At 61.5% G+C, this 9527-nt stretch overlaps 1 protein-coding gene across 6 annotated transcripts; it reads left to right on the top strand.

Moving 5' to 3' along the window:
* Positions 1–67: 67 nt before the first annotated feature.
* Positions 68–6645, top strand: TMEM276 (transmembrane protein 276). 6 transcript variants are annotated; one of them, XM_074986515.1, is made up of 4 exons: positions 143–159; positions 896–1025; positions 4177–4286; positions 5042–6645. In XM_074986515.1, exons 3-4 carry the CDS (start codon positions 4197–4199, stop codon positions 5543–5545), a joined length of 594 nt encoding a protein of 197 aa, XP_074842616.1. In that variant the 5' UTR covers positions 143–159; positions 896–1025; positions 4177–4196; the 3' UTR covers positions 5546–6645. The 6 variants fall into 6 exon arrangements, with proteins under 6 accessions (XP_074842612.1, XP_074842616.1, XP_074842618.1 ...); XM_074986511.1 differs by lacking the exon at positions 896–1025 and having other exon boundaries at positions 68–159; XM_074986517.1 differs by lacking the exons at positions 143–159; positions 896–1025 and adding an exon at positions 450–466.
* Positions 6646–9527: the final 2882 nt, after the last annotated feature.

Raw genomic sequence — 9527 nt, 5'->3', positions numbered from 1 at the left:
TGGGCTGGGGGGCCGGGCCGGGCCGCGCCGGGAGGCGGAGCGCACGGGGAGCAGGGCGGGGCAGGACCCGAAGCCGAGGCTGGGCTGGAGGGAGGCCGCAGGCCCGGAGCGCACGGGGAGCCGGGGGGCGGCGCAGGCCGGGAGCGCACGGGGAGCCGGGTAGGGTGGAGGGTGCAGGCCCGGAGCGCACGGGGAGCCGGGGGTGGAGGGTGCAGGCCCGGAGCGCACGGGGGGCCGGGGGGCGGTGCAGGCCTGGAGCGCACGGGGGGCCGGGGGGCGGTGCAGGCCTGGAGCGCACGGGGAGCCGGGTAGGGTGGAGGGTGCAGGCCCGGAGCGCACGGGGAGCCGGGGGTGGAGGGTGCAGGCCCGGAGCGCACGGGGAGCCGGGGGTGGGGGTGGAGGGTGCAGGCCCGGAGCGCACGGGGGGCCGGGGGGCAGTGCAGGCCTGGAGCGCACGGGGAGCCGGGCGGGTGGAGGGCGCAGGCCCGGAGCGCACGGGGGGCCGGGCTGCGTGTGCTGTTACCTCGCGGAGGCTGCAGCGCTGACAGCCCGAGGAGCCCCTTGGCCGGGCGCTGCAGCTCGCACGGGAAAAAGCTGCGGCAGCCGCGGCCGGGGCCGGGCAGGCTCCCTGGGATGGAGGATCCCTGGCTAGGGGCGGCTTTCGCAGCTCCCATTGCCGGGGAGCCTAAGACCAGGGGTTGCTGGGTACCCCTGGAGGGGGATACAGGCCGTTGGGGCCCCCAGGCAGCGGGTGCTCAGTGTTTGGCCGACGGGGCAGTGACACTTACCGGGGATACCTGGTTGTGGGCACCTGCCCTGCAGAGGTCTTGTCTCCGGCTGCCAGCGGTCAGCCACGCAGACCCAGCACTGTCCCCAGGCCCTGCTCTCTCTGCAGGTTCCCAATCCCCAGCCGTCTGACCAGCTCCCTGGGGAGTCCAGCTCCCAGCCCACTGGGCACTCAGAGTCAGGGCTGCCGCAGGAAGAGTACACCCCAGTGCCCACTCAGACACTGCCAGGAGGATGGGGTGAGAGCAGCACCAGGTTCCTTTCACAGGCTGTGAGTTGCAGGTGCAGATGTGCTGGGAACCAATGGTCACATCAAACTGTAAGACAGGGTCTGAAACCTGGCCTGTGTCAGTAGAGCCTTTCATTCCTTGTGCACCGTCAGCACACACCCAAAGCCCTTCTAGTGCTGGGCAGCTGGGCCTGGCTGTGAGCTTCCATGCCTGGAACAAGGCACACTGTGACCTGGCCTCTTCAGTGAAGGAAGCTGAGCATCTCTCTGGCCCCAGCTTAGCCCCTTTGAGCTCCTGTTTAATGACCCTTCCTAATGTTTTTTTTCCTGCATCTTTCTTGCCTGTTTTTCCCCCAAATTCTTGGTCAGCAGGCAGCTTGTGGGATCCTGGGGCTGTGGGGCGCTCAGTGCCAGGGAGAGGTGGTACGGCTCAGGGGGGCTGCAGGGTGCTCAGTGCCAGGGGGAGGTGGTAGGGCTCGGGGGACCCCGGGGCTGCAGGGCGCTCAGTGCCGGGGGGAGGTGGTACAGCTCAGGGGGACCCCGGGGCTGCAGGGCGTTCAGTGCCGGGGGGAGGTGGTACGGCCCGGCGGACCCCGGGGCTGCAGGGCGCTCAGTGCCGGGAGGAGGTGGTACGGCCCAGGGGGGCTGCGGGGCGCTCAGTGCCAGGGGGAGGTGGTACGGCTCAGGTGGACCCCGGGGCTGCAGGGCGCTCAGTGCCAGGGGGAGGTGGTACGGCTCAGGGGGACCCCGGGGCTGCGGGGCGTTCAGTGCCGGGGGGAGGTGGTACGGCTCGGGGGGACCCCGGGGCTGCGGGGCGCTCAATGCCGGGGGGAGGTGGTAGGGCTCAGGGGGACCCCGGGGCTGCAGGGCGCTCAGTGCCAGGGGGAGGTGGTACGGCTCGGGGACCCCGGGGCTGCAGGACGCTCAATGCCAGGGGGAGGTGGTGCGGCTCAGGGGGACCCCGGGGCTGGGGGGCGCTCAGTGCCGGGGGGAGGTGGTACGGCCCAGGGGGGCTGCAGGGCGCTCAGTGCCGGGGGGAGGTGGTAGGGCTCAGGGGGACCCCGGGGCTGCAGGGCGCTCAGTGCCGGGGGGAGGTGGTACGGCCCAGGGGGGCTGCGGGGCGCTCAGTGCCGGGGGGAGGTGGTACGGCTCGGGGACCCCGGGGCTGCAGGGCGCTCAGTGCTGGGGGGAGGTGGTACGGCTCGGGGACCCCGGGGCTGCAGGGCGCTCAGTGCCGAGGGGAGGTGGTAGGGCTCAGGGGGACCCCGGGGCTGCAGGGCGCTCAGTGCAGGGGGGAGGTGGTACGGCTCGGGGACCCCGGGGCTGCAGGGCGCTCAGTGCCGGGGGGAGGTGGTACGGCTTGGGGACCCCGGGGCTGCAGGGCGCTCAGTGCCGGGGGGAGGTGGTAGGGCTCAGGGGGACCCCGGGGCTGCAGGGCGCTCAGTGCCGGGGGGAGGTGGTACGGCCCAGGGGGGCTGCAGGGCGCTCAGTGCCGGGGGGAGGTGGTACGGCTCGGGGACCCCGGGGCTGCAGGGCGCTCAGTGCCGGGGGGAGGTGGTAGGGCTCAGGGGGACCCCGGGGCTGCAGGGCGCTCAGTGCTGGGGGGAGGTGGTACGGCTCGGGGACCCCGGGGCTGCAGGGCGCTCAGTGCCGGGGGGAGGTGGTAGGGCTCAGGGGGACCCCGGGGCTGCGGGGCGCTCAATGCCGGGGGGAGGTGGTAGGGCTCTGGGGGACCCCGGGGCTGGGGGGCGCTCAATGCCGGGGGGAGGTGGTACGGGCTGGGGGGCACTTAGTGCCGGGGAGGAGCGATGGGGTCCGCCCCTCTCCCTGTGCCGCAGCCGGTCCCTCTTACGCCCAAGTTATGGCCCCTCGCGCCCAGGAGCGGCTATGACTCCTCCGCTCCGGCAGGGGGCGCCAGCGCAGTGTCTCCTGGGCCCGGGCAACGAGCGCGCCCCTGCCTGAGGGCTGCGCCTCTCTAGGCCGCACTCCGTAGCACCGCGGTCCGCCCGGGCCGGAAGTGCGGTCGAGGGGGGCGGAGCCTCGGGGATGGACCGGCGCGCGGTGGGGAAGGGCATCGGCGGCGCTCGTCAGTCCGTGGAGTGAGGTGGTTGCCCGGCAGTGGGGGGGGGGGGGGGGGGTGAGGTGGTTGCCCGGCAGTGGGGGGGGGTTCTGGGGGGGGGGTGAGGTGGTTGCCTGGCAGTGGGGGGGGGGGGGGGGGTTCTGGGGGGGGGGAGTGAGGTGGTTGCCTGGCAGTGGGGGAGGGTTCTGGGGGGGTGAGGTGGTTGTTGTCCGGCTGTTGGGGGGGTTCTGGTGGGGGTGAGGTGGTTGCCTGGCAGTGTGGGGGGGGTTCTGGGGGGTGAGGTGGTTGCCCGGCAGTGGGGGGGGGAGTGAGGTGGTTGCCTGGCAGTGGGGGGGGGTTCTGGGGGGGTGAGGTGGTTGCCTGGCAGTGGGGGAGGGTTCTGGGGGGGGTGAGGTGGTTGCCTGGCAGTGGGGGGGGGGGTTCTGGGGGGGGGGAGTGAGGTGGTTGCCTGGCAGTGGGGGAGGGTTCTGGGGGGGGGGAGTGAGGTGGTTGCCTGGCAGTGGGGGAGGGTTCTGGGGGGGTGAGGTGGTTGCCTGGCAGTGGGGGAGGGTTCTGGGGGGGTGAGGTGGTTGTTGTCCGGCTGTTGGGGGGGTTCTGGTGGGGGTGAGGTGGTTGCCTGGCAGTGTGGGGGGGGTTCTGGGGGGTGAGGTGGTTGCCCGGCAGTGGGGGGGGGAGTGAGGTGGTTGCCTGGCAGTGGGGGAGGGTTCTGGGGGGGGTGAGGTGGTTGCCTGGCAGTGGGGGAGGGTTCTGGGGGGGTGAGCTGGTTGTTGTCCGGCTGTTGGGGGGGTTCTGGGGGGGGTGAGGTGGCTGGCTGGCAGTGGGGGGGAGGGGGTTCCAGGGGGGTGAGGTGATAGCCAGGCAGTGGTGGTGGGGATTCCCATGGGGTTAGATGGTAGAACGGCAGTGTGGGGGGAGGGTATTTCCAGGGGGATGGGGTTGAAGTCATCCTATTTCTCGGCCTTCCCTGCCGCCTGGATGAGTGTCTCTTCCATCCCTGGTCAGATTGGCCCAGTGCCCTGCCCTGCTCCCCACTTCAGAGAACCTGCAAGCTCGAGTAACTTCTTTCTCCTCTCCCTTTCAGGCTGGTAAGGCCCCTGCCCCATGGCTGGCCAGCATGCTGAGTGGAGCACGGCTGTTCCCAGCCTGGGGCTGTGCACTGTGTGTCTGATTGCAGCTGTTCGCACTCTCCAGGTGAGAGCAAGGGTGTGCCAGGGGCCACACTGAGCATCATATCTGGGAGGTGGGTGGTTCTGGAACAAAGTAAGGTGCACCTCTTACCGTAGACCTGCCCAGGTGGCAGCTGAATTGGGCTGTTTGTGTTCGCTCACCTGACAGAGGAAAGGAAAGCTCGGACAAGAGAACAAATCGTGCATTGCGTGCTAGTTCCACGGCCAAGGGCAAGGCCATCTATTGTCTCTTGTTCATTTCTCGTTGCCCCCCGTTTACTGGACAAACAGATTTTCATACCCAGTGATAACTCACCAGGTTTCTTGCTGCAGCACTGTATTGTGAGTTAGCTTATTGCTTATCAGTGTCAGGAGTCTGACGAGGCCTGGGGCCAAGTTCATTGCGCTCTGCTTTACCAGATCGCTTCTTGGTTCTGTGAGGGCTGCAGGTGATTTGGTTGCAGAAGCTGGAAGAAGGATGAATCTGTGGGGCTGGAGAATCTGCACTGGGGGTGGGCGGTTGTCGGAGGAATGAAGGGGGTTTTGCAGTCACGCTAGTGGTAGGAAGGGAAGCAAGCAAAGAGGTTCTTCTTAATGGGCCTCCAGCCTTTGTGTGGAAGGAAGCAGTTGAGCTAGGGGACCCTGCCAGCATGATGCATCTCTGGGTACGGCTTCCTCAAGCTCTTACCCTGCACGTCCAAGCTGTTGATTCATGTGTCTGTCCTTCTGAGTTTCCTGTGGCCACGGCCTGTGGCTCATTGCATGCCTCTGTGTTTGTAGATAAATCGTGGGGCTGCAGCAGGGTTTCTCCTCCAGGCACTGGTATCATTTGTGGGATCAGCTGGCTTCTTCTGTACACCGCTGGGGCTTCCTGTGGCAGTAGATTCCCAGTCTGCTACCTGGGTCTCCACCGTCATTGGCTTCCCTTTGCTGGCTTTTGGATTCCACTGGCTGAATGGCGACCACTCCACAGCCAACATCCTCCTGGGAGGGGCTCTGCTGCTCGCCATGGGCTCGGGGTACTTCACTGAGGAGAGCAGGGCCATGCTTGCTCAGTCTGTCGCTGTGGTGGCCTCCATAACCATCCTCATCCTTTCCCTCTTCACCATGGATTTCTGTGGGCTACTGGGCAGCCTGGCGTTGAGCACAGCTGGTGTCCTGCTGGGGGTGAAGGCGGAGAGACTGCTGATGCTCAGGAAGGAAGCTGTGCTCAGCTGTCTCCTGGCAGCAGGGAATTTAGCCTGTCAATGGGCCTTACAGAGACAGCACCTTGAGCTGGACTGAGGACTTACCAAAGTGCCATCTGTGGAGTTCCCAGTGTGGGTCTGGGCCTTTGGGCTGAGAGTTATAGTATGTAGAGTTAACCTTCATGTTGAGGCTGCAGTCTGGTCTACGCTCCCTGCAGCCCTCTGGCACCCAGTCAGTTTCTGCAGCCGCTTATGACTTGCCAGAGGAGAAGGGGATACCAAATGTTGGAGCTGTCCTATCTGGTGTCACTCTCTGGAGAGGGCCCCAGTGTGGCAGAAAAACAGCCAGCTGCTGCGAATGCCTTCTTTGGCTCTGGAAGAAGAGACTAGGTGACTGTGGTACCCTCTTGAAATCCAGCTGACACCATACTTCCAGGGAGTTACAGGCCTCCAGTGCTGTGACTGAGTTTCTGCTGGTGAAGCACCCCCTGCTGTCTCTGCCCAGGGAAGATGCTGGCTATTCGGTCGTAGGCTCCAGGGATCTGGTGATGGGAAAACCTACCAGTCCTTTCCCAGCAGGTCACGGCACGATGCAGCTGCAGGTTGTGAGAGTGCCTGGCCCTGAGGCAGGCAGCACTCAGGGTATTGGTCCTGCCGGCCAGCCTACATTTACCTTTGCTTAATTTTAGCCCAGTCATTGGCAGCCTTTCGCATTAAGCATGAGAATGGAGCGGGGTTACATGTGGGGAACTTGTATGTACTCAGCCACTCCACAAGGTGTGACTCAAACACCTGCCACTGTCAGCCTCAGAGTGCTGGGTAGCCGTCTATTTTGCCCCAATCCCTAAATGGCCTCCTGAAGGACTGAGCTCACATCCCTGTATTTAGCAGGCCAGTGCTCAAACCACTGAATGATCCCTCCCCACAATAAGATAATTGGAGATACACATCTCCCAGAACTGGAAGGGACCTCGGGAGGTCATCTAGTCCAGTTGCCTGCCCTCTTGGCAGGACCAAGCACCATCCCTGACATCCTGGTTGGCCACATGGCATGGTAACTTCCCATCACTCTTGCCTTGGGAACTGCATTCATGATGCCCCAGCTCGTGTGTGTAAAGCCTCTGGCACGAGGCGGTTTTACATTCCCTCCCTTGAAAAGGGCAAATAAAAAAACAAAAGTAGCTGAAATAAAGTGTCTTCCACCCTGCGTGTCTATCTCTGTAATCGTACAAGCCCCATGGCGGGAGGTCTCTGCTTGGGTGAGAGCTGGACGAAGCGCTGCACAGCCGCAGCTCTCTGGTTAGACACCCGACAAGCGGGATGCAGTGTGCACCTTCAGAAGGAAGCTGTTGTGGCAGCTTGGCCTCTGGGTGCGGCGAACCAGCATGAAGAACATCTGGAAGATCTCAAGGACTTGGACTGAAAGATCTGCCTCAGCTGAGCCTGGCACATTGCTGCTGCTCTGCAGTTACCTCCTCTCCTTAGCTCAGCTAGAGTCACTGGGCTAACTCCCCCCTAGGTGTGACACCATGCATTATGGTGGAGTTACACCAGCAGTGAGTTTGGCCCATGAACTTTCTCCCTGGCCTTTTCCTGTAAGAAGGCCCCAGGGCTGTGGCTGGAGCTGGGGGAAGTGCCAGGCATCAGTGGGGCCAGGACCAGAGCGTCACTGCTTCAGCTCCCCCGTGGGGCAGGACTTGTCACCAGCGAGCAGCAAATCATGGGACACATGAACCAGAACAGAACATCCAGCAGGGGGCAGTTGACGGGGTGGTCCGTGAGTACCAGAGCTGACATGGGGCTGGTCCAGCTCTCCCTGGAGTGCATGCAGGCCTCCCCCTGGCTTCCCTGGGCCTGGGACAAGCCCCTTGTCATTGCCTGGGCACCGGTGCTGGCTTGTTCCCTCAGCCTTTGCACTTTCTCTCCCCTCTCCCCCAGTCTTGCTGCCCACTCACACTAGGAAGAGACTTGCTGCAGGAGTAGGGAACCTAGGTGTCTCCCTCCTCCTCCAGCCTGAAACCCCCCTGTGCAAACAGCCATCATTGCTGCCAGCTTTGCTTTTCTTATGGGCTCCTCGGCTGCCCAGCGCCTAAAGCACTTGGGCTGTGGTTTAATTCTAAATCAACTGCAGGGAAGTGGGCGTCCTGCCAGCTGGCTGGCTGTGTCCTGAGGCCTTGCCGAGGCTGCCCATTCAGGGTGGGGGAGAGCAGCTGGCGGGACCTCCCTCCCCCAAAGCATAGGTGAGAGTGCCAAGTGGCCCCAATCCAGTTGTGTGTCTATAGTTGTAGTGAATACTGGAAAGAGAAGTCTCACTTGTACAGTTGTTCCTGCCACTGGGGTATTCACGGGACAGTTCGACGCTTTTGGAAGAAGGTTACAACTCTTCTCTCCTTCGCAAAGAAGGTTAAATATCAAGAGCAGCAACTGAGTTTTTCTCTCAATAAAATTAGTCGGGCAAATTCTGCACCACTTCGTGCCCCTTCCCTGCAGCTCTGCCCGTGGGGTGCCTGGTGTGGAGTGCTCTCTGCTGAGCTTGCCAGTCACCAGAGGATCACTGCATGAGTCCCTGCCTAGTCCAGTCCTCTTATAAGAGGCGGGATTGATGGGAGTGATGGGATTCCTGCTCCATTACCAACCGCACAGGCCTTGGCTGGCTCTTCGGGGTTCTTCCAGCACTTATGGGCATTACACCCTAGTGTGTGCAGGCCCAATGCACCCACATCACAGAAACAGCCCGGCAGCACCCAAAGGAGACATGCTTATCCCCATTGCCTTGTAGCCCTTCCCCTGGCTAGATACAAGCGGCGTCACCCTGACTCCCTTCAGCGCCTCACCACCTGCAGCTACCGGCTGAGTACAGCAAATGTGGCCCTTTTCTCTCGGAGTTGTTGCGAACTTCATGGTAATAGTTAAGTGGCAGCACTGGTGGGTTAGTTGCTCAGCTGTCTTCACCTGGATTTCAGCATTGCTCATCACGCGAGGGGCTGTTCCCAGCAGTGTTTGTTGTACCTGCAAGAGGGACACACAAGTACAGGTGCTGCAGGGGAAGGTTGGGTTAGCAAGGGACTTGAGACCATGGGAACGTGTCAACGCTGGAGATGACAGTGGCTCCTCCGCCGACTTCAAAGCTTCAGCCCAGCAATGTGCCGCGGCAGAGCTCAGAGGTGACCTCTTGGAGGGCATCACCCAGACCACCTGTAAATCGCAACACCGTCGCTCCAGCTCGCAGAGAGTCATTCTTGGCAGGGATTGGTGCTGACTGGCCCGGTGGCTCCTCAGGTACTCCTGAGGGATCTGTTGGCACCATTAAAAGATCGTAGACCAGTGTTTAAACTAAGAGATGGGGAAAGCTAATCACTGCAGAGGAGCATGTGAATTGGACGGAGGCTGCTCTTAGAGGAGAGTCGTTTGAGAGTCTATTGATAGAGATTTTCTAGGTTTTAGTCAGGAGGAGAGGAAAAGGATAAATTATGGGCTGGACTGGAAAATAAACAATCACATCAAAAAGAATCTAATGCAGCAGGAAAGGGCAGATGAATAAATAGTGACAAGTTTTTAAAGTGCTTATACACAAATCCTAGAAGTCTAAATAATGAATGGGTGAACTAGAGCGCCTTATGGTAGAGGGGAATAGTGGTACAATAGACATCACAGAAACCTGATGGAATGAGGGCACTCAGTGAGACACGATCATACTGGGGTACAACATATATCGGAAGGACAGAACAGGTGGTGCGGGTGATGGAGTGGGACTACATGTGAAAGAAAATGTAGAATCAAATGAAGTAAAAATCTCAATCAAAATGTTCCATAGAATCTCTATGGATAGAAATTCCATGCTCTAAGAAGAATATAGCAGTAGGGATATATTATTGACCACCTGACCAGGACAGTGATAGTAACGATGAAATGCTAGGGGAGATTAGAGAGGCAATCAAAATTAAAAAAAACTCGGTAGGGGATTTCATTTGTCCCCATATTGACCAGGTGCACATCACCTCAGACTGAGAAGTGGAGATAAAATTTCTCGATATCTTAAAAGACTGCTTCTTGGAGCAGCTGGTACAGGAACCCACAAG

The sequence above is a fragment of the Carettochelys insculpta genome, chromosome 2 (genome assembly GCF_033958435.1).
Source record: "Carettochelys insculpta isolate YL-2023 chromosome 2, ASM3395843v1, whole genome shotgun sequence".
In the NCBI taxonomy this organism is placed as follows: domain Eukaryota; kingdom Metazoa; phylum Chordata; order Testudines; family Carettochelyidae; genus Carettochelys; species Carettochelys insculpta.
Note: the sequence above shows the minus strand (reverse complement) of the source record. Positions and strands in the feature narration are given on the sequence as shown.

Bases quoted from the DNA above. Each gene is read 5' to 3' on its own strand.
- TMEM276 (XM_074986511.1), top strand. From the start codon at position 4,197: ATGGCTGGCCAGCATGCTGAGTGGAGCACGGCTGTTCCCAGCCTGGGG. The intron at 4,287-5,041 runs GTGAGAGCAAGG...CTGTGTTTGTAG, and splicing joins CAGCTGTTCGCACTCTCCAG to ATAAATCGTGGGGCTGCAGC.